This window comes from Trichomycterus rosablanca, chromosome 13 (genome assembly GCF_030014385.1).
Source record: "Trichomycterus rosablanca isolate fTriRos1 chromosome 13, fTriRos1.hap1, whole genome shotgun sequence".
In the NCBI taxonomy this organism is placed as follows: domain Eukaryota; kingdom Metazoa; phylum Chordata; class Actinopteri; order Siluriformes; family Trichomycteridae; genus Trichomycterus; species Trichomycterus rosablanca.
Genome location: NC_086000.1, coordinates 11,883,318 through 11,908,241, shown reverse-complemented (window position 1 = coordinate 11,908,241; position 24,924 = coordinate 11,883,318). Strand labels below are relative to the sequence as shown.

The following is a 24,924-nucleotide window of genomic DNA, read 5'->3' as shown; positions in this document are numbered from 1 at the left end:
TTCTATCAGTCAAATAAAACAGGATGGGGTCGGGATGGTTTTGGCTTCTTAGTAATCACAGAGTGCAATGCAGTAACACACTCCAGACAGAAAGGCAATTTCCCCCACACCCCATAGAACAATGTCAGTATGTAGACACCCGACCAGCCGCAGTGTTTAATTTACTGCTGTTCTCAGACATAGACAGGACCCTGAGTACCTGTCCAGGGGGGCACGACATTACAAGATTTCTTTTAACTTCCAAACCTAAAGCAAATCATTTCTTTTGGGTTGGGGGGACGCAGGTTCGAGGTCGGCACATGGAGGGGGGCACATGTCCAGAAAGGTTGAAAACCCCTGCCCTACACTACGATACGGTACACATCCAAATTCAGAACTATCTCATGAGATAACCAGTGAAAGTATTACTGAGGGTGAGGCTGTGACAGCGTTCTCCTCTAGATGATGACAGCAGATATGCAACGAATAATGTAAACAGCAGCAGAAGCAACAACAGAATGAATTTCATTTTGTGGCTGACATGGTCTTTAATTTTCTGTAGCAATGTTTAATCTTATTTATTAAATCTACTCCAGTTGGGTTTTTTAATATTACGCTTGTATTGTCACACTCCAGTAGTAATTCTGTGATTATTGCATTTGGCCAATTAATGGTTTTTGCACTGTTTGCTGGACCCATACACACTTTGGTACACTTGGTACCCAGTCAAGAAGAGCAACCAAATGTGGGATTATATCCACCATCATGTGGGTACCATATCATAACAAAAAAGTGACATTGGTTACACAAAATGAGCCATAATACCCATGATTAATTTCAAAAAAGAATATTGTGACACTGTAGGGACATTGTAGCCTAGTGGTTAAGGTACTGGCCTAGTAATCAGAAGGTCGCTGGTTCAAGCCCTACCACTGCCAGGTTGCTGCTGTTGGGCCCTTGAGCAAGGCCCTTAACCCTCAATTGCCTAGACCATATACTGTATCAGTACTAGGGTTGGGCGGTATTGCCGATTTTCATACCGTCATACCGTCTTCAGGAAATACCGCGGTATACGGTATTACCGCACGGGGGGTACTTTACAGTGTACACACTTGAGTGTAATTACAGTATTTCAATGTTTTATTATAAAAATATTTAACAATCTGAACGTCAAATATTGCTTATCTTGTGTGATCTATAATAAATATGCATAAGTATAAATGCATGTGTATCAATTACACTTTAACACAAACATTAACACAACATTTTGGCATTGTAATCTCTCTCTGCCCACACAAAACAGAATAATAGCAGGCTAAACACTTCAATATATTTCAAAAGTTAACTGCTTAGTTTATAGTTACAGATATTTCTTAAACGTGTATGAACGTGTACGATTAGTTATGCCTGTAATCCATAATTAAGTTCTGTACCGTAACAAAAAATATGAATGTAAATGCTCATGTTGCGATGACGGTGATGTAAAGTAATGTTAAACTAATTCAAAGTCCAAACATTTGAGTGGTTAACGAGAACGCTACTTTAAATGTCACACAATCTCAGTGCAAAACACGAGCACGGAAACGGTACAAATCCGATCTCTTCCCTACACACTCGCTCCCTACGCCCTATAGTGCACTTAACATTCTTAAAGGGCCAGACAATATATTTATAATTCACATTACACGACAAATGAGACGTTCTTTTTTTCTTAATATAGCGCATTTATTTAGGAAAAAAGAGTTCTTACATAGGCAGGAAAATCTATGGCAGACAAGAGTCAGAACAGCGGATTGGGCGTAACGTTATTATTACTGTTTGCTCCTTTTTCTCAACACTTGTGCTCGATTTACACTGAAAATATATTTAGTAAATAAGTACATGTCCGCGCATGCACGCGCTTGTGTTAATTTCCGGTTGAACTGATAAAAAATTTTGATTTTGAAAAATTAAAAGACGAGCCGTTTTTCAGTTTCTGCTTGTTAGCTCACAGCTAACGCTAGCCAGTGTGGCTTTTCACTCGTCTCTGTGTTATCACCTTACACAGTGAGCACCCCACAGCCAATCAGCGAGCTCCAACCACCTACCCCTCCCACCCCTCCCTTACTGTGGATGCGCGCATGTCCTAAAGTCTCAGTTTTCAAGGTAGACCTGAAGCAGAAATTTGGCGCTTCACATTAAAAAAAATACCGTCACCATTTTTGAATACCGTCACCATTTTTAAATACAGCGGTATACCGTAATACCATCATACCGCCCAACCCTAATCAGTACTGTAAGTCATTTTGAATAAAAGCATCTGCTAAATGTTGAAAATGTAAATATTGTGACATTACTTATATTGACATTATGTAATGTCCGCGGTATACGGTATTACCGCACGGGGGGTACATCACCTGGTCTTATACCCAGGATGCCACCAAACACATGGAACATTGGTAAACTGCTGTTGTTGGAAATCACCATTTCTCTACTATAAAAAGCATAATAAAAGACAAAAAACAATCTGCTGCATTTCTCAGAACCATAAACTAAGCACTTAAAAAGTTTTTACATATGCTGACATACAACTGCTCTTGTTTTTACTAGGGCTGTCATGTGAGTAAAAATTTTAATCAAGATTAATCGCGATTAAAGAGCCAAATTAATCATGATTAATCACAATTAATCACAAACTAATAATTAAGCAAAATTTGAACAGTTATGCACATTTTTATTGCAAGAACCATTTCTAGATGCAACACCAGTGATGTAACTAGGAGCTCATGGGCCCCAGTTAAAAAAAAAAGTGAGGTGAGTGGTCGAGTTCATGTCTTGGAGGACCCCAGAAACCGCCCCCCCCCCCCCTTTCCCTGGGCCCTGGTGCTTAAGCTTTCTGGCTAACCCAGAAAATAACAACACACAGATATGATTATTTCATAGATCTATTAAGAAAATTTTTTAATACTGTGTTGTGCAGAAACATGACTGGGAAATATTGTTCTAAATTACCATTTAAACACCTATAAATATCTAAAACAATCAAGTTATCAGACATTATATATAAGTTATTGACTAGCTATAAAAAGTGTTAATTAATACAGTCCATGTAAATACTTAGTCCATATAAATATCAGATACAAATGTGTTTTTAAAAAAACTACAAACATCACAAATGTAAATCATGTTTATAGCCATGTGATAGAATAACCTGAATAAACTGTAGAGATGAAACATTACGCAGTTTCACTTCTCTCAAAAACAGGGTATCCGCAGGTATTGGGAAATTAAATTTAAGACTTTTTAAGACTTTTTAATACCACTCTGAGACAAAAATTAAGACCACTGTCGCAGTAACAAAGCAGCAAAAAGCACACATCAACATTATGTTTACAGTAGGGCTGTCAAACAATTAAAATTTTTAATCGCGATTAATCTCAGAATTTCATATAGTTAATCGCGATTAATCGCATAAAAAAAAAAACTGTGTAAATGTTATAGAAAACAAGGATTTTTAAGTGAAATGTTACAATTAAAATGGTGAACACATTTTATGCTAAATGTACTTATGTTAAAAACTGCTGGGACAAGAGAAAACTGTAAGGGAGTTTTATTCACTCACATACTAGGAAGTAATACTATCCAGCAGAGACCCTTGACTTCGTATATATGTCAGATTGTAGGTTAAAATTTCTCCATCAGCAAACATTGTAGATCAGCGGTGCTTTAGGTGGGATAAGGCGTAGTTATTGTAACAGACTTTTCTGTGCTTGTATCGTGACAACGATGGACGTTTCTACACAAAGTTAGTGTGTTTTGACCCTTTGGGACTTCCATAGTTCATGGAATAGCATGCTTGGCTAACGCGATGACTCTAGCTGTCCGCTATTCGGTACCGTAACAGAAAAAGTTAATAAAGTGTTCTGCTCCCGACAATTTGTGAATATACCGTGTATTTATTTCTTTATTAAGCGAGTGCATCACTACGACGCTCGGTTACATTATGTTAACAAACCGCAAATGAAAAACGGTGGCAAGTCTCAACATGAACTACGGATGACTCGCAGGGCCAAATAGAATTTGCGTTAACGGCACTATTTTTTTAAATCGCGTTAAATTGAGATCGCGTTAATGCATTATTATCGCGTTAACTTCGACAGCCCTAGTTTACAGACTTTATTGTAAGCATGCGAGTGCTGTATTTTCTGTTTAACCAATATTTAATGATTTAAACTTAAATTAACTGTTTTGTATAAACCAAAACTATTTATACTTAAATTTTGTATAAACCAGAACCGCGTGTACACTGAAAACGGGGTCTCAATTTTCTCTAATTTTTCAAATACATACACTATATTGCCAAAAGAATTCACTCACCCATCCAAATCATTGAATTCAGGTCCCAATCACTTCCATGGCCACAGGTGTATAAAACCAAGCACCTCGGCATGCAGACTGCTTTTACAAACATTTGTGAAAGAATGGGTCGCTCTCAGGAGCTCAGTGAATTCCAATGTGGTACCGTGATAGGATGCCACCTGTGCAACAAGTCCAGTCATGAAATTTCCTGTCAACTGTCAGTGGTATAACAAAGTGGGATTGGGAACGACAGCAACTCGGGCCCCGAAGTGGTAGACCATGTAAAGTTACAGAGCGGGGTCGCCAAGTGCTGAGGCGACTGCATAAAAGACTCGAACGCTCTGCTGTATAACTTGTAGCCAAACTGGGCTTACATTTAAACCTTAAAAAAAAAAACAATTAGAAACACAAAAATAATTAAATTGCAGCATTTAGGGCAAGTCTGCATTCAAAAAAACATGTTCTCTGACTTCACTCAATTTCTCAGCTCGGGAATAATCTGTCCTGTTACATGTTAGCATAATTAAACAAGTTTATTTCTTAACAATTTGTCATTATACTAAGAGCACTGCTTATTTTCTGCATGTTCTATCTGTAGCTCCGTTACGGCTCTTTCTCTCTGTGTGTGTGTGTGTGTGTGTGTGTGTCTCTCGCTCTTTATTATGACTCTCATTATGACTGATTAATTCCCTCTACTGATGTGAAGCTGAATGGGTGGATTACAGTCGATAAGAACTGCGCAAAACTAAAAAATACACCTAACGGCTCCCAGAGGCGCGACTCGGTTCCTTTCGTTCATTTTAAAGAGCTGTTCAATAGAATCGGATCGTTCGCGAACAACCCATCACTAACACCCACTGTCTCTTCGGGGGACGGGTCACACATGAAAACAGACTGGCAGATCGCACTCACACACTAGCTGTCGGTCGCGAACGAGCTCTTTGAGCCAACTATTTTTTACGTGAACAATGGGAGCCGACTCCCGTCCAAAAGCCGTTACTTTCTTTATTTCCTTTTGTAACTTAAAACAAGGCAGAATGTTAGGGTGATCTTCTCCGTGGCACGGGCAGGCACTCCACAGGCAGAAATGGTAAAATTAAAGAGCCGTTTTGGAGCAGAAAGAGCCGGCTCTTCTCGATGAGCTGAGCCCATGGCTGAGCGAAATGGCTCACAAAAAGAGCCGGAATTCGCATCACTCTTACACACAGGCGCAAGCGAGGCGCAGGTGGAGCAGTTTTTATTTTAGGCTCTGCGACTTTTTTATTTCTCTAATAAGCAAACTATTCGGTCAGATAGCTATTTGTAGTGAAAGAAATACTGTTACGATTTCAAGCATTTTCAAGCACTACCCAAAATTCCAGCACTTTTCAAACCTGGAAAATACGACATTAAAATTCAAGCATTTTCAAGGATTTCAAGCACCCGTACGAACCCTGTAATTAAATTTACACTTCCCCATGCCAGCAGTGGCGTTTAGCAAGTAATGAGCGTAAGGTCAAATACCTCAAATTAGCGCCCCTCGGAACCATTAAGGTTCCGCTTAGTTCAGTCCGCCGTTTAAACAGTTAAACAATTTGCATATGAAATCTGGAAATTATGAGATACAATCCGTGAAAATAAAACCAAAATTATATTTACACTCTGTGGCATTTTTAAGAGCAGTGGCAGATGAATTTAAGACTTTTTAAGACAAATTAAGGCCTTTTTTTAAGATAAACGAATTTAAGACTTTTTAAGACTTCTTAAGGATCCGCGGACACCCTGCAAACAGTACCTGAAGGGAAGGGAGGCGGAGCTAAGCAGTTTTGATGGACACGTCTAGCAGCCAATGAAAATACTCATTACAGAGATTGCGCGATTTCATTCATCTTTTCATCAACACGTAAAAATAGTGAAAACCGCTAAAAGTAGTTTATTACTTTTTTCTGTTTGACTGCGCTGGCGGGTCACAAGTAATGTTCTGTGTACAGTTCATGCGCTTTACATCCAAATTCATCTGAAATACAGTTCATTACCACAGAGACACATATTTACGTGGCACAAACAGCCAAATAAAAAGAGTTAGATTAAAAATGTTAATCTTGATTAATTTTTTTTATCGCGATTTAAATTTTAACACGTTAATCGCATTAATTAGCCCGAGTTTTTACACATACTCAACACCCAGCAAACTCGTGAATAAAACCCAATCACGTCCCTCTAAAGCCATGACATTGGATGCCTCTTCTTTGACCTCAGTCTGATAGTCTGACTGGTGGCCTTTGTAGACTTGTAGACTTTCAAAATATATCACTGGTTGACTGTGTTCAGTTCCAAAACACTCCACTACAGGGGAGAAGGCTCTGACATTCTAAACTATCATACATAACGTGGAGTTCATTTATTTTAATAAATTAATAACAAATGTGCACACACAGACAGCTACAATTTCTAATAGGACACCAGGATTAAGGAACTGGTTAAAAGATTTTAGGAATTGTTGATTAGGAATCCTTAAGCACTGCAGTCTCGTTACACAGAAGGATCCAAATAATAATAATAATAATAATAATAATTTTTAGGCTCAGACAGTTCTCAGATTTCTTCAAAAAATGTACATTTTTAAGTAAACAGCACATGACCAATCTACGGCTGCAATCTGCATACAGAGAGCCACCCTAAGCTCCAGGTGACACCACCATCCACTCACCTGGACCACCTGGAGCAACAGTGGAAAGAGACCCCGTCCGATCTTCCCTACCTCAAAAACACAGCCATTTGTGTCTGTTTCAACACCCGGGCCAGGGCGGTAGCAGTGCTGAGATCCGAACTTGAGAGTTCGAACATTCTGCAACTATTACATTTCTTGAAGAACAGTCTAATTCTGGCATTATATTGGATGTACAATGTATCAGCTTGACAGCTCTCTACTAAAAATCCATTTGTCGACCACTACAGTAATCCCCTTTAGATACCACATCAAGCAAAGCTTAAGTAAAATTTCATCAACTGGACCACAACAGTGACCATGGACAGCAATCCATGCTATGTAGGTATTTGTGTCTAGCAATAACTGGCCAGTAATACAGCAGAACAAAGCAGCAGCAACAGAAAAAAATATTAGAAGTTAAAAGACAAACATCTCCATTTAACAGATAGCTGCATACATCTTTAAAAATCAAACTAACCTGTCCGTTCAATGTAGTCCACACACTTCTCAATAAACAATGGAATATGCCTCTCCGGAGTCACCAAGTTTTGCAAAGGCACACCAAAGTAGTTGCTTTCCCAGTTTCTTCGAGTTGGTGGATACAAGGGCTTTGGAACCTTTGTTTTTACCTGTAAAAAAACAAACCAAAAAAAACCCCATAAAATTTATGCACTGTAAATATTTACATTTACTAGTTATAAATTATAGGTTTAGCCGCTTTTAATGAACACTGTACTATATGCCGTTAAAGGATAGTCATTGGAGCTGTAATGCTTTACAGCAGCGCTCCGCAACCTTTTTTGCACCACGGACCGGTTTCATATAAGATAAAATTTCACTGGCCGGCGGGGGCGGGAGGATATGAAATAGAATAACTGTACTACTCACAAATGAGCTTTTTTTGCTGCAACGAGACGTTGCTTCCACCTGGGGGTGATATGAGGTGATAACCACCCGTGTGTTGGTAATTGAAGCAGCGTTTTCATTGCTGATGTAGCGATCTCAAATTTTTTGTTATTTTTGTGCGGCCCAGTAATAAATGACCCACGGACTGGTACGCAGCCCGATGGTTGGGGACCCCCCCAAGTCTATGCTGCTTGAGATGCTGCTAAAATAGATGCACCTTAATAATGATGCTCTTAATAAAATTGGCCATCAAATGCTTTACATGTAAACGTCTTTTGAAAGATTTGGTTACTTGCAAATAAAATGCTGTGGATATGCTAAAACAAAAGCATTAATAGACGGGGTGTTTGGGTGACACAGAGGTCTTTAACAATCTTTTACGCTAACCCACCACCACTGAGATCCAGGGTTTAAATCTTAGCGGTACCATCAGCCGACGAAGCATCTACACAGACATGATTGGCTATATCTGTGCTATGCACTGTGCCCTGCAATAGATTGGTGCCCAGCGTTTCTCTGTGGATCTGGACCTGCCTCTACCCTCAGCAAAAGCGGTTGATAAAAATGAAATAAAAAATAAAAAAAATATCTGGGTACATATAGTAAACAGTTTATGACTACACATTTTAAGGTACTCTTTAAAAAATGCATAAACTGAAATGTAAAAAGAAAATCATAAATGTTGGCTAACCTTTTTGGGTTCCTTGTTTTTTGTTGTTTTCTTTTTCTTCAGCTTTTTCTCTTCCTGCTCAGGGTCTGAGGTGATGGCTGGATTGTCTATTCCTCCCTTCCAGGGATCCGCCGGCGAAAGTAATGGGTCCTCTTCACTGCCCCGGTTACCCCTGCCTTTTTTCTTCTTTTGCACTGCTGGTCCTGATTCATCATCGCTTACATCAGAGTGCACTCGTCTGTGGTACGCTTTTGTCTTGCTGAAAAGGATCTTGGACCGATGTTTGTATTTAGATGGTCTTCTGCCACCCTGAGACTTTGATGTGCGATCAAAGCCATTCTCCTCGTCACCATAAAGACCGTGATGCCATGAGTTGCGCATCTTTAATCTACCATGAGTGTCGTCTGGGACAACATAAATGTCGTCATTGAACCCCTTTGACCTGAGAGTATCTGCTGGCTCAGCATAATTGTCAGACACTTCAAGGTCTTCACTGTGGCCCATTGGGCCCCGTGGCCTCCTGCTGTTCCTCATTCCAGCCTCAATCGTCTTTAGAAGGTTGGGGTCCAGCTTCTTAACGTTAGGCTTGTTCAACACAGGTTTAGGTCTCACTGGGGGAGGCACTTTGTGGTTGCGTTCGTGATCACCTACAGGTGTGCTGTGGACAGGGTACTCATTCCCTTCAAGGTCGATTTTATACTTTCGCTCACTAGGAGTGGGAAGCAGCTGCACATCATCTCCTATAGGGCTGTAAGGTGGTGGTCCCTCTGCATCATCTTCAGAGTCAGCATAATAGGTGTAGGCTGGAGAATGGCTGTGAGGTGACTGAGGGAAGACGTCCTCACTGGTACCTGTTACGTCCCGTATGTTGTCAAACATAAAGGAGCTTTCTATACTGTTCTTCTTTTCAAGAACCTCGTTAAAAAAGGGTGTGAACACTTCTGTCTGTCTGTGGTACTGAGACAAGGAGTAGAGAGCGGTAAATTTGGATGCGATTTCCGTGGCAATATGCTCCCCTTCAGTCATCAACTCCTTGATTGCTTCATTCTCAAAGAAATCTGCCTGGCTGTCGGTGATGGCCACCAACTGGACTGGAATGACATCTTGAACCTCTGCCAAGAAGGCCCGCAGCATAGCCATGGAAGCCTTTCGTTTTGCTGAGTAGACAAAAATGTACCCATGCACCAATTCATCCTTTCTTATTACAACTGATGAGTGGTATGATAGGATGGTGACTTGTATGCGCCTGCGACTGTCACCAATTATTTTGTCGAGGAACAGGGTGTTGCTCTGACCAGGCTGGCCAGCACTGCAGAATTGTGAATCCAGAAATGGTGAGAGAATGAGATCCACACTGAAGGGATCTCCACACATGGCACACATGACTATTCGCAAGTCTGTTTCAGACAAATCTTTAATAGAGGGCATGGGGCTTATCCCATCAAAATTGTGCTTTAGGCTTTCTAAGACTGCTCTGAGTGCCTGCTTTATTTGAGACTCGTTAAACTTTCGGGGAAAGGTCCCAGAGGGCATGTCTATGAATGTGCACTGTAGCTTATTGGCAAGTTGTTGGCCCTGATGCCTTAAAATAGGCATGTTCTTGCAAATGCTGTCTCGCTGACTTGCAAAGATAAGAATAAATGGCAATGGCTGGGCAAATCTGTCTCTTCGGCTCTGAGCTAGCTCAGCTCGGATTCGACTAATCCGCTCACCTATGTAACTGAGTGACTCTATAGAGCTGAAAACACAAAAGAACCCATGGGGTTTGAAACTGAACACCCAGGAATGGTTTGAAAGCAAGGGAGAATTTACATCAACAGGCAAAAGATCCAATTCATAGATCTTCCCATCAAGGGTATATTCATCATCCGTCGACTGAGCTTTTATTTCATTAGCAAGTTCTTGAGCTAGTCCATCCCTTCCAAGAAGACACAAGTTAACTTTATCAAGATTGGAGCTGTTGTAGTACACATTTAGGCGACTATGGTCAAGCTGAACCAATCTGTTCGCAAGCACCTGCTCAACCCTTAGATCCACACAGCCTGCCCCACTCAGGCAAGTCTCTTTAGTAGGGTGATAAACAAACCCAATGTGTTTCAGTAAAAGAGACTCCCTGTCCGGGGCAAGTTTCTGGAGAGCTCTGTATCTGGGTTCTTCGTTAAGTACAGTGTGGATTTCGCTCATTTTGTCACAGCTTGGGGTGGCATTTAAATCCAGGTCGTAGAACAGCTCAGCATGCTCAAAGAGCATTTCCTGAAAGTCCTCCTTGGCCCTTTCAACTATTTCCTGCTGATGCTGTGCGTAAACATCTCTGCGATCAGCATCGGTGATATATTTATATGCCTCATCTTCCATGACAAAACACATGATCTCCTCCCACGGTTGGCCCGGACTTATAAAATGCACGCGTTCCAACGTCTTCCTGAATTTTTCCTTTATTTCCAGCCGTCTCTTCTCGGATATTAAATGCTGGACGTGGTTTTGATAGATCTTCTCTCCTTCTGCAGTTTTCAGGAGGTCAAAAGGGACTCTCCTGTCATCTGTTTTGTTGACATGATCCGTCTCATCCCAAGGAGTTTGCTCCAGCACTACAAAGTAGTACTGAAACTCATTCTTGCTTTTAATGAGGTTCTGAGCCTCCGTCCAGGTCAGATTCTCAATTTCCTCCAAATTGTTGAGCAACTTGTTAAAAACCCGGGGCAGATTGGACAGATAATCATCTCTTCTCTTTTTGATATGTTCTTGTCTCAGCTGTTCAATGTGCTTATTGAAGGTGTTTCTGGCCTTTCGGGTACCTTCCAAATTAATGTACTCCTCATAGTCGGGGTGGTTTTTTAACGAGTTGCTCAAAGCTTTCCAGCTCGTGTGGTAATCTCGGACAGTCCGCACAATAAGCTTTTCAAACTTAGCTGTGACCGCGATTACTAATTGTCTCTGTGTTTTGATAGCCTCTGAGTACGGGATGATTTTGGGTTTGCTTCGTGTTTTGTCTACTTGCTGAATTAGAGCATTGAAACAGAGGTCTATATTGATGGATGAAAGAGCTGATGTTTCAACCAGCAGAAGATTCTTTTTACTTGCAACAAAAGTCTGGACATCCCGTAAGTATTGCTCTACACAGGCATCACACTTTGTTGCAGCGATGACAATAGGTTTTTTTGCCTTGGAAATTTGCGAGTAAAGACTGCTTACATATTTCATCTGATCGTCAAATTTTCTATTGCACCCTTTACTTACATCTATGCACAAGACGAAACCATCAATATTCAGCTTACCATCAGGCATTTGCTTCTGCTCAAAATCCTGCTCTAAGCCTAGCTGATCTGTGCAAATGTACATCAGTTTTTCAGCGGACTGCAGCTTTGTAGTTGCAGCCCGTTTAGCATACGGTTGCAAATTTGTGCTCCGATGAGGCAAGAAGGTTTGATCGTCGATAAATTCAGTCTGTTCAATGACTTGAATTCGACAGTCAAGGCCATCGTCCCCTCTGTGTAACACTTCCCCCCAGTAGAGGAAATGATCATTGTTCACCACCCGACCTCCAAAGTCAATTGTGCTCAACACAGAAGTGTGCTCCGAGTAGTAGCTGTCTGCGCTGGGCCGAACATATCTGTTGCATAAGCAGGACTTTCCTACACCACAGTTGCCCTTTTCCTTCTCTGTGCCTGAGAGCCCAACTACACTGACAGAATACGTCGGTGGACGGGGCTCCTTGTTTTTGGCCATTATACCACTCTCATTGCCTTATCACTCTCAGCAAAGTCCGCCAGCAAGGCAAGGATAATGTTCCATTTGCTACTGGTAATGAGTTTCCATTGTGTTGGTTGAACCTTCAATAGATTGCAGGTTGTAAGGCTGCTGCACTTCCTTGGCATCACCTCCCTAAAAAAAATAAAGGTATCAAGGTTAGTTGGATAAAACTTCATTACCCAGACATCATTTTATAACAGTGATGGAAACTGAAGTAGCAGTATATGGTGTGGGTGCTTTTTGTCATCACTGAAGTTACTGCACTACAACTCAACTAAAAACTGCTTGTGCGTGTGTGCGCGTGTGTATATTAGAGATGTACCGATCGGGGTTTTTGGCACAGATTCCGATATCTGATCTCCTTTCAGGGATATTGGCCGATAGCCAATTCCGATGGGGGGGGGGGGGGGGGGTTATGGGCGTTGCAAATTTAGCAGTAAATAAAGTACATCAAACAACAACATCAGACATATTTCATTAGTCTAACTGACCACACACACACGCAGGTTTAATGTTATCCAGTTCAGTCTGAAAAAACCTTAAAAAGAGCCTTACAGTGAAGATAAACCGGAGCAGTGCGTGTGTGTTTGTGCCTTTAAGAGAAATTATCTGTTCACTGTATCGCTTAAAGTGATTCACGAGTCGATTAATTTTCCGCTAAGCGTAAGTTTCTCTTCTCAGTCATCTCTCCGTGTTTACTGTTATTAATTAATGTCGTGGTTTTAAATAAACACCAACTAATACAAAACATTTTGTGTGACTCTCTTACATTAAAAAGCTTAATTAAAAACCTTAATTAAACTGCTATTACCACAGATCTGTAACCGAGTCAGACTCGTTCCATCTAAGGAGCTAAAAGTTTTCTGATGATCCTAAAAGTTCAGCAGATGATCCTGAACTAACGAATTCGGTAATGAATAAACTTTTGCCTCCGATTGGCTCTGTAACGTTTTCTGTTCTCATCTACATCACAAGCAAGAACCACTTACGATTTACCAAAGTGAACCAGGAGTTTATATAACGTGCTGATAGAATCGACTCAGATGTGACCGGGTTAAATTATCTTTTTAAAGTAAATATTTCAATCAGCAAAATTACATCGTATGTACGATGCACAACGTTAATGATGTTATTTTAGGTCATGAAGAGCTTTCACAATGGTTTCTGTACGATTGTTGACGAATTTTGATGCGATGGTTGGTGCTTTGTAGCTCAAAGTCTGGATCAATAACTTAACGTGATCTTTTATATATCACACGATCGGATCGGCTACATTTAGGAAATATCGACCGATCGCCGATAGCATATTTTGATTAAAAATCGGCCGATACCGATTCATAGCCGATCGATCGTTCCATCTCTAGTGTATATATATTTAGCACTTTTATCTGTAAGTGCTAAATATAGTTGTTTACATCCTTTGAGTGTAGAGCATCCTTAGGCATGTGTGCATGAGACACATGGAAATGCAATGTGGGATTGCATTTCTGCAATTTATATTTGCCTATATTTACCATATGTATGTCTATAAATTAATGCCCAATGCATCAGTTATAGTGACACTATGACAAATCATTTATTTCTTATCACTAAAACAGTGGATATTGACCTCAAGCCTATACCGGACCTATAGTGGATCAGCTTTAAATTATTTTCCAGTCTGATAAATGCCAGTAGTTTTTGGGAAAGACAACTGGGTTCAAAACAGTATTAATACTTGCCAATTTGCCAACTGGCCTATACTCAAACCTGGGAAGCTTCATTCCTATTGTTTCAACTTCCTTCAAATACAGCTAATAAGGTGGTATTGGCAGACACTATTGTCAATTTATTTACTTTTCTCACAAGCTAAATCCATACTGGGCCATTAAACATTACACAAATTCACAGGGCTTTAGTCAATTCAACCCCCCCATCCCCTATAATATCACATGAGTGCTTGATACTTAAATAAAAAATAAAGCAGATTCTGTTTTTGAATATGTACCCAGTATCATTCATTCTAAACACTAGAGATGGGACGATCGATCGGCTACGAATCGGTATCGGCCGATTTGTAATCAAAATATGCTATCGGCGATCGGCCGATATTTCCTAAAAGTAGCCGATCCGATCGGGTGATATATAAAGACCATGTTAAGCTTAACAGCTCAGTGGATTGATCCAGACTTTGAGCTACGAAGCGCCAACCATCGCATCAAAATTCATCAACCATCGCACAGAAACCATCGTGAAAGCTCTTCATGACCTAAAATAACATCATTAACGTTGTGCATCATACATACGATGTTATTTTGCTGATTGTAATATTTACTTTAAAAAGATAATTCAACCCGGTCACATCTGAGTCGATTCTATCAGCACGTTATATAAACTCCTGGTTCACTTTGGTAAATCGGAAGCGGTTCTTACTTGTGATGTAGATGAGAACAGAAAACGTTACAGAGCCAATCAGAGGCAAAAGTTTATTCATTACCAAATTCGTTAGTTCAGGATCATCTGCTGAACTTTTAGGATCAGAAAACTTTTAGCTGCTTAGACGGAACGAGTCTGACGGTCGGTTACAGATCTGTGGTAATAGCAGTTTAATGAAGCTTTTTAATGTAAGAGAGTCACACAAAATGTTCTGTAGTAGCTGGTGTTTATTTAAAACCACGACATTTAATTAATAACAGTAAACACAGAGAGATAACTGAGAAGAGAAACTTACGCTTTACATAAAACGAATCAACTCATGAATCAATGAATCACTTATAGCGATACTGTGAACAAAGCGTCTCTTCTAAAGGCACAAACACACACGCGCGCGCGCGCGCTGCTCCGATTTATCTTCACTGTGAGGCTCTTTTTATTTATTTTATTTACTGCTAAACCCCCCCCCCCCCCCCCACACACACACACACACCCACACCCCCCCCCCCCCCACCCCCCGATCCGAATCGGCTATCGGCCGATGTCCCTGAAAGGAGATCGGAATCGGTGCCAAAAACCCCGATCGGTACATCTCTACTAAACACGTTTAACAATGAGCACCAGCATCACAGGTTTTTGAATTTTCTCTGAATGTGTCAAGTCAGCCTTTTTTTTATTAAAGACGGTACCTCAATGAACTGAACCAAATGAACTAAGGTTCAGAACAAAAGTGCTGATTTAAAATCATTTTACATTTTATTATGCATGAAAGACCAGACAAGAAAAAAGCTATTTAAAAGTAGTGTGCATAAATTTATAAATGGAACTATAAGGACTCATAAAAGTCGTGAGTGACAAACTTGGCCATTTCTCTCTGCTTAAGCATTAAACTCACCTGCTAATTAGTGGGTTTAGAGCGCATGATTGAGCAAGGAAATCCCAAACTGTCTTGGACTCTGGACACACTGATAAATATCCAGGAAGCATTTATTTTGGAATGACACCTACTGTATTCAGGAGTGCCAAAGTAGACAGAAGTCTAAATGGATTGATGGTAACTTATAAGTGAAGCAGTGTGGCTATTACTGTATGGGTTACCAGAGTAGCAATGACATACTGTAGAATAAATACAACAAACTCTAACAGAGGGAACTGATTTAATCAACTATTTGCCTAGCAAACAAATACTTTTATAATTATTCACGACCTAAAAAGCGCTGGTTTTATTAAACTGCCTTTACACTATAGGCCACATATACAGCCTCATATCCTGGATGACATTGGGCTGTTCATATGAATATATTCTTGAAAATGAGTATTATCTTGCTATACACCCACATTATAAGAGCTTTATAACTAAAACAAAAACACACTTCTAAAAATGCTAATGTCACAGCTGGCCCACTGCTGTTTTGTAGGTACTGAGAAGAGCATCACTGGGGATTCAGACCACCTGAGCTGCTCACATTTGAACATTTCTGCATAAATATGACCCAAAAAAGTCCTAAAGGTAGATAAAGAGCATCCACTTAATTAACTGAGGCAAGAATGTTATACTTTGTCATTTATTTATTAAGGAAAATTATTCAATTTTACATGTCTGTGAGTGACAAAGTATGTGAACCCTTGATTTTCAAATCTGGTGCAACCTTCTTGAGCAGCAATAACTGCAACTAAACGTTTCCAGGAACTGGTAACTTGGTGGACTGTGAAAGAAGCCATCAGTTGCTTAGAAGTTATCTTGGGTTCCTATGTCATCTTGTAGGCTATTACATTCCTTGCTCGACCATTTCTGGGGAGGGTAAAAATAGTCTTGAATTTCCTTAATTTGTATATAATTAATACATAATTTGTACATCTGACTGTGAGTCAATCCTGTACAAACTCTATAGAAATGGTTTTGTAACCTGTTCTAGCCCTTTCAGCATCAACAACTTTTCTTCTGAGGTGCTTAGAAAACTTCTGTTAGTGTCATGATACCCTTGCACAAACAACTTCTTTAAAAATCTTTAAAAGATCACTGTTGTTTAATTAGAACACCTAATTGTAATCCAGTTGATTGCAAATACCTCACTAATTTTACTATCAAATTAACTGCTAATCCTAGAGGTTTGGGATTCATCAATGTGACATTGGATCATTTTTCTCAATAAATAAATGGCAAGTATAATATTTCGTCTAATCTGTGTTTACTTTTAGGACTTGTATTACAATCTGATGATGTTTATTGTCACATGTATGTAGAAATATAGAAAATGTACAAATTGTCAAGCACCACTGTACACTGGGGCCAAAAAGTATTTAGTCAGCCACTGATTGTGCAAGTTCTCGTACTTAGAAATATGAGAGAGGTCTGTAATTTTCATCATAGGTACACTTCAACTATGAGAGACAAAATGAGAGAAAAAAATCCAGATCATCACATTGTAGGATTTTTTAAGAATTTATTTGTAAATCATGGTGGAAAATAAGTATTTGGTCAATAACAAAAGTTCAACTCAATACTTTGTAAGATAACCTTTGTTGGCAATGACAGAGGTCAAACGTTTCCTGTAAGTCTTCACCAGGTTTGCACACACTGTAGCTGGTATTTTGGCCCATTCCTCCATGCAGATCTCCTCTAGAGCAGTGATGTTTTGGGGCTGTCGCTGGGCAACAAGGACTTTCAACTCCCTCCACAAATTTTCTATGGGGTTGAGGTCTGGAGACTGGCTAGGCCACTCCAGGACCTTGAAATGCTTTTTACGGAGCCACTCCTTCGTTGCCCGAGCGGTGTGTTTGGGATTATTGTCATGCTGGAAGACCCAGCCACTGATGGAAGGAGGTTTTGGCTTAAAATCTCACGATACATGGCCCCGTTCATTCTTCCCTTAACACGGATCAGTCGTCCTGTCCCCTTTGTAGAAAAACAGCCCCAAAGCATGATGTTTCCACCCCCATGCTTCACAGTAGGTATGGTGTTCTTGGGATGCAACTCAGCATTCTTCTTCCTCCAAACACGACGAGTTGAGTTTTTACCAAAAAGTTTCATTTTGGTTTCATCTGACCACATGATATTCTCCCAATCCTCTTCCGGATCATCCATATGCTCTCTGGCAAACTTCAGACGGGCCTGGACATGTACTGGCTTAAGCAGGGGGACACGCCTGGCACTGCAGGATTTGAGTCCCTCTCGGCGTAGTGTGTTACTGATGGTAGCCTTTGTTACTTTGGTCCCAGCTCTCTGCAGGTCATTCATCAGGTCCCTCCGTGTAGTTCTGGGATTTTTGCTCACCGTTCTCATGATCATTTTAACCCCATGGGATGAGATCTTGCATGGGGCCCCAGATCGAGGGAGATTATCAATGGTCTTGTATGTCTTCCATTTTCTTACAATTGCTCCCACAGTTGATTTATTCACACCAACCTGCTTGCCTATTGTAGATTCACTCTTCCCAGCCTGGTGCAGGTCTACAATTTTCTTCCTGGTGTCCTTCGACAGCTCTTTGGTCTTGGCCATGGTTGAGTGTCTTTTATACAGATAACGAGGTCAAACAGGTGCCATTAATACAGGTAACGAGTGGAGGACAGAAGAGCTTCTTAAAGAAGAAGTTACAGGTCTGTGAGAGCCAGAAATCTTGCTTGTTTGTGGGTGATTAAATACTTATTTTCCACCATAATTTACAAATAAATTCTTTAAAAATCCTACAATGTGATTTCCTGGATTTTTTTTTCTCATTTTGTCTCTCATAGTTGAAGTGTACCTATGATGAAAATTACAGACCTCTCTCATCTTTCTAAGTAGAAGAACTTGCACAATCAGTGGCTGACTAAATACTTTTTGGTCCCACTGTATGTGCCACACTACAATGGTTTTCAAAAGAGTTCAGGTTTGGAGGCTGAAAAGGCCATGAAAGTCTTAATTTGTTGGTGCTCCATTCACACCTTGATCAAATTGTGGAAGTTTTTTTTCCCCAGGATAACCTTGTGCATGACAAATTTGCCCTATTCTAGCCTTGCTGAAGCAGTCCCAGTTCATCCCCTATCCTTCAGCAAATTTCAAAGTGGGTGCAGTTGTAGTGTTTCCCAGATATCTGTTTAAGGTGAGCCTGTGCTAGAAGCAGTTGTTGGAATTGCTTAGATTTAAACTTGACAGCTCAAGCTCTGTCAAGTGAGCTAGCAAATTACATCCCTGCGTCAGCAGAGTACCCCTTTTAACATTTATAATCGTATTTGTATACCCTGCGCACCTTTGGGCAAAGTCTTCAGAACATGGTATATACTTGAAATGCTGTTAATCTTCAGGCCTTAATCTGACTTTACTGTTTTGGCATGTCCATACTAGAAATGATAACTACACAATCACTGTCCATGTCCTTTTGCATGACCCATGTTGTGTCAGTATCAAGGATGTTCCGTTTTAAAACAATGTATGAGTATTGAGGCTAATACTGGTCTACTGGGGAAAAAACTTGAGACCTTGATTGTTTCTTTTAACAATTGCTTACGGTTTTAAGTTTAGTGGTGGAATTTTACAGCTGCTTTCATTCGACTATTGTGTGTTTACAGTCAAGATGGTTTCTTTTCCCCTTTAGGACAGTACGTTACTCATCAGTACGCTACAGACGCTGACTGAAAAATTAGCATTTATTTCACTTGTGTGACCTTGTGAACAGAACAAAGTTTTGACTGATTGAGTGATATCAGGAGAGGGTCACACTTCCTATTAAACAAACATAAATAAGCAGAGCAAACCAAAACTGATAAGTAATACTCTCAGTAACTACTCAGCCTGGAACCATTTATGAGGGACTGTGTTGTGGCATCCAGTGTTACAGAAACCAGACATGGATGAAACTGTAATTACAGCTCTCTGTATAGCAAGACAGTTTGTAAAGCTTTATTTTGACACACTTTTTGTTGGGCAGTATGTGGTTTGGAACACAAACAGACTTTATAACTGCTGCGTCCCTACCAAAATGCAAGTTGATAAACCAAGGCTGGCCAAACACCGGTATTTGAGGTTCACCACTAATGTAGTATTTTATATATCTTGGTTGCTAGCTGGGTTATAGACTCCGAGGGGATCAGAGACAGTAAACACATAGTAAATGCACTGACAAAAAAGTTAATATTTCTGGTGGGCACCAATATCAAAAAAAAAAATTCTATAGTAATATTCATAAGGCACTACACTGTGTTCCAAATTATTATGCAAATAATATTTTCTCAGATTTTCCAAAATTACCTATATGAATTGCAGTCATTGTAATTTTCCAGTCATCAACTATTAGAGTACAATTGAAAGGTTTTTGAACAAACTGCCAATGATAACAGTATATTTAAAAAAAAATAAAACACTCAAAATGCACTCAAAATGCATGTTCCAAATTATTATGCACAGCAGAGTTTTCAACCTTTTCATTTTTATAAAGAACAAAAAAATTATAAGCATTAGCAGGTTATTACAAACTGAAATCAAACAGTTTTCAAGTCAAAACTTTATTCTAGGTGATGTTACATTTGCACATAGGACCCCTTGTTCGAAAGGAGCTTCTGAACTCTCTCGTCCATTGAATTTGTCAGGTTTTGGATGGTATCTGCTTCAATTGTTTTGCATGAGGACAGAATACCCTCCCAGAGCTGTTGCTTAGATGTGAACTGCCTCCCGCCATCATAGACACTCCTTTTGATGATGCTCCAGAGGTTCTCAATGGGGTTGAGGTCAGGGGAGCATGGGGGCCACACCATAAGTTTGTCCCCTTTTATGCCCATAGCAGCCAGAGATGCAGATGTGTTCTTTGCAGCATGAGACGGTGCATTATCATGCATGAAAATGATCTTGCTGCGGAATGCACGGTTCTTCTTCTTGAACCATGGCAGGAAGTGCTGTTTGAGAAACTCCACATACATTATGGAGGTCATCTTTACCCCTTCAGGGATCCTAAAGGGGCCGACAATCTCTCTCCCCATGATTCCAGCCCAAAACATTACTCCACCTCCTCCTTGTTGGCGCCGTAGCCTTGTTTGCATGGGGTGTCCATCAACCAGCCATCCTCCACTCCATCCATCTGGACCATCGAGCGTTGCACGGCACTCATCGGTGAACAAAACAGTTTTGAAGTCAGTCTTCGTGTATTGTTTGGCCCACTGGAGCCGTTTCTGCTTGTGTGCAGTGGATAGAGGAGTTCGACAGGATGGCTTACGCACAGCTGCAAACCTCTGAAGGACCCTGCATCTTGTTGTTCGGGGGACGTTGGAGGCACCAGCAGTTTCAAAAACTTGTCTGCTGCTATGACAAGGCATTTTTGCAGCTGCTCTTTTAACCTGACGTAATTGCCTGTTGGAAAGAGTCCTCAATTTTCCCTTATCAGCACGCACACGTGTGTGCTCTGAATCAGCTACATACTTCTTGATTGTGCGATGATCACGATGAAGTGTCTTGGCAATGTTAATTGTAGTCATGCCTTGGCCTAAACACTCCACAATTTGTTGCTTCTCAGCAGCCGACACATCCTTTTTCTTTCCCATTTTGGCTGAAAATGTAGGCTGCTTAATAATGTGGGACAGCCTTCTTAAGTAGTCTTGCCTTTAATTGGACACACCTGCCAAACTAATTAGCACAGGTGTCTGCAATTGCTTTCAGTGATATAAAGAGCCCTGACACACATCACCATCAATGAGTTTAACTGACAAACAAAAAAATTCTTACCTTATCACTCCTAAACACTTTTTGCATAATAATTTGGAACACAGTGTATGTACATATAGATATGTACATACCAAAAGAGAATCTATGATCTTTAGCTACAGATAATTTAAGTAAAAGCTAAATAGCAACTACAGCAAAATAAACTGCTGATGGTTGGATACGGGCACTCAGGTGGCTCAGCGGGATATTCCGCTACTGCTGGGATTCTGAACTCTCAGAGTTTGAATCTCAGCTCTGCTAGTGGTTGGCTGGGTGCCCCCTAGCAGGTACAATTGGCATTGCCTGCAGCAGACAGAATTGAGGAGAAAAGGCCATCCTAAAAAGGAGATGGGTTCTTCAGTGTTGTGTAGGGACTAGGGGTGGGTTTATAAAATCGATTTTTCTATTCGAATCGATCTTTATTTGAACGATCCGATATCGATTCATATAAATGCGAGATCGATCTTTTAAATACGCCCCTTTTTACGGTGTACACGGAAATCTGTTACTATGGTTACCCCCTTTAATTTCGCATATTTAAGTTAATACAGATTCTCATGCAACATTGCAGTGACTAATCACAAATCAGTCAACGTTCGGTTAATGCTAATGGTTAAAAGAAGTAATTCAAATTCTTTTTCAACAGTTAACACTTGATTTAAACTGGAAGCGCAGCTTTAGCTCTCATTAACAACGGAACTATTATGCATTAAAATTAGACAGATAGTATGGAGATGTGGATCTGTGTGTAGCGTTATAGTTTTTACAAAATGACTGATAATTTGCATCATGCCCCAGTATAAAGGTAGAAACTCTGCTTATCATTTTAAAATAACGACAAGGTAAAGCTATAAAATATTGTATGCATGTCTGTATATTGACTAGCATGTTATTAAGCCCTTGTAGTGAGCTTGTGAGGCATGATGGTAAAAGCCATCCTGCTGGTAACAGCAGTTCTGGACCCACAAATACAGAAGAAGCCAGGATGTAAACCTAGCCACTGCAGGGGAATATAGGTGCACCCTAGGTAGGGCTGCAACGATTAGTCGACGTAATCGATAACGACGACTATAAAAATTTGTCGACGTGGAATTTCATTGTCGACGCGTCGTTAGTATTGCAATGCACTAAAGGGACTGCAGGGGGCAGCGGGGAGTTTATGAAGACAGAGAGGCAAAGATAAAGAGACTGAAACTTTCTAAAGTATTTCAGCCAAAATAACCCAAAGAAAGGAGCTGGACGCAGACACTACAGAGCAGAGTTGTGGTTTCACACCAGCAACACGGTGAAACGCCTTGCAGCCGTGATGACCAGCGTTATTCCGGTAAGTTTTTACACCGCTTTGTGCTTTAGTTAATGTTTGTTAATGCTAGAGTACTTGTCGGAAAACTATCTGAGAGTTCGCTATTTTTCAGGTTTGTTAGCTAGCTAACGCATTAAGTGCAATAGTTAATCAGTCATTTATATGAGTAACTTTATATAACTTAACATTATAGCCATATTTTTGCTCTCGTTAATGAGAGCATTCATTCTAAATAATAAGCCTCCTCCACTTAATGATAGCTAGTTAGCTCAGCAGATAATTCAGTTAAGATATTTAACCTGTTATGGTTTAGTTGGCATAGCCAGTACACTATTTGTAATAAACTATGATACATAGCCTTTAGTTTGTGATAATTAATACAGCTTTCTCTTTTGCTCTTTCTATTAATAGCACTAAGCAATGGAGGGTGGATGACTTTGACCAGAGAAGAGGTTCATGCACCCCTCAAATGGCTGAGGTTTTCACAGCATTCACATGTTTCTCAACAACATGTTATATATGTTTCTGACTTCGAGTGATAACTTCTGAAACATAACAGCTTCTAATGCTGTCCAAAGCTTTATTAAATTGAATTTTTTTATTGTGATTGTGTATTAATGTTTCAAATATATTTAATGAAACTATCAAGCTTAAGTTTCATATTCATGTTTCATGGGTCATTATTTTAATTTGATATTGGAACTTAAATGACAACAGAGTTTTGTTATGTTAAGGCAGAGATGGAGGGTATGACATAAATAATCGTTGACTAGTCGACTAATCGAAAAAATAATCGTCAGATTAGTCGACTACTAAAATAATCGTTAGTTGCAGCTAGGGATGCACCGATCCAATATTAAGATCGGATATCGGTGCCGATATTACCAAAATGAGATAGAACGGGTATCGGATAATTAGGCCGATCCATGGGGCCGATACGCTAGAGAGGATTCTAATAAGTCAATATTATTCGAACGCGCTACTTAGACAGCGCTTCCATCGGGTTTCGCGTTTAGCATCTTGCCATTAAAACCAATGAATTGAGATAGCACAGCACTCTAACGTCAATATAACACCTCCCTTCAGGTACCGATAACAGTTACATTTCCTGACCAGCCCGAACTTGCAAATAAAAACACTCGGTACAAGTTTATACAGGTTAAAAATCAGTAATATTTTATTTACGTTTGATAATAACTCCATTCGTTTGTCCGCACCATCAGCCATGTTTATTTTTCTGTGAGAGAAAGAGAGAAGATTTCGAACAGCCTCCTTCTCGGGAGCGCGCACAGGATGACGTATAATGCGTCTATGTAGAGAGCACACTAGCTTTTCGAACACACCCTTTATGCTGAATTGCACTAGATGTTTGCTTGTTTAGTGTTTGATTACTGATTGTATTGTACCAAGGTATTCGTTTATTCTCAGGTTCTTCTTCCGCTGCTAGATTTTGAATTACTGTTTACACTACATATTTAAAAAATAAGATTGATTACTGTTTGTGTAACTACTTCAGTTTCAGCTGATACATTTAATTTATTTTAAAATATTTTAAGAAGTTTGCCTTTTTTATTTTGAATTTGAATGCTGTGCCAAGGTCCTGCACAATTGTTTATTATTTTATTGACAAATAAATAGCAGTTCAGTACATTTATATCTGTGTTAATTATATTTTGTTTTGCAAACTTAGTAATGTTTAAGTCAATCCTGATGCCTGAAGTCTTTCCCACATGATAAAGTATACGGTTTATTAATTCAACAATGGTTTCGGATCGGTATCGGGTCTCGACCGATATGCAAAGTATATGTATCGGATCGGTATCGGAACTGAAAAAGTTGGATCGGTGCATCCCTAGTTGCAGCCCTAACCCTAGGTGCTGGCCCCAAGCCCAAATAAATAGGGGGTTTGTTTGATTATTTATTGGAATTTTAACGTCATGTTTTACACTTTGGTTACATTCATGACAGAAACAGTAGTTCAAGATTCTTCAGTTCACAAGATTATATCGAACACAGTCCTAGACAATTTAGTCTCTCCAATTCACCTCACTTGCATGTCTTTGGACTGTGGGAGGAAACCCACGCAGACACAGGGAGAACATGAAAACTCTACACAGAAAGGACACAGACCGCCCCACCTGGGGATCGAACCCAGGACCTTCTTGCTGTGAGGCGACTGCTATCCACCGAACCACCATGCTGCCCAA

General features: G+C 40.0%; 1 protein-coding gene across 1 annotated transcript in view; it reads right to left on the bottom strand.

Annotated features, from left to right (window-relative positions):
- Positions 1–24,924, bottom strand: part of arhgap5 (Rho GTPase activating protein 5) — a 75,435-nt gene that overhangs the window by 41,978 nt on the left and 8,533 nt on the right. The window contains exons 2-3 of the mRNA XM_063007380.1: positions 8,604–12,464; positions 7,485–7,635 (exon numbers count right to left, since the gene is read on the bottom strand). Coding sequence (XP_062863450.1) covers positions 7,485–7,635; positions 8,604–12,308 — 3,856 coding nt within the window. The 5' untranslated portion in view covers positions 12,309–12,464. The remainder of the gene's footprint in view (positions 1–7,484; positions 7,636–8,603; positions 12,465–24,924) is intronic.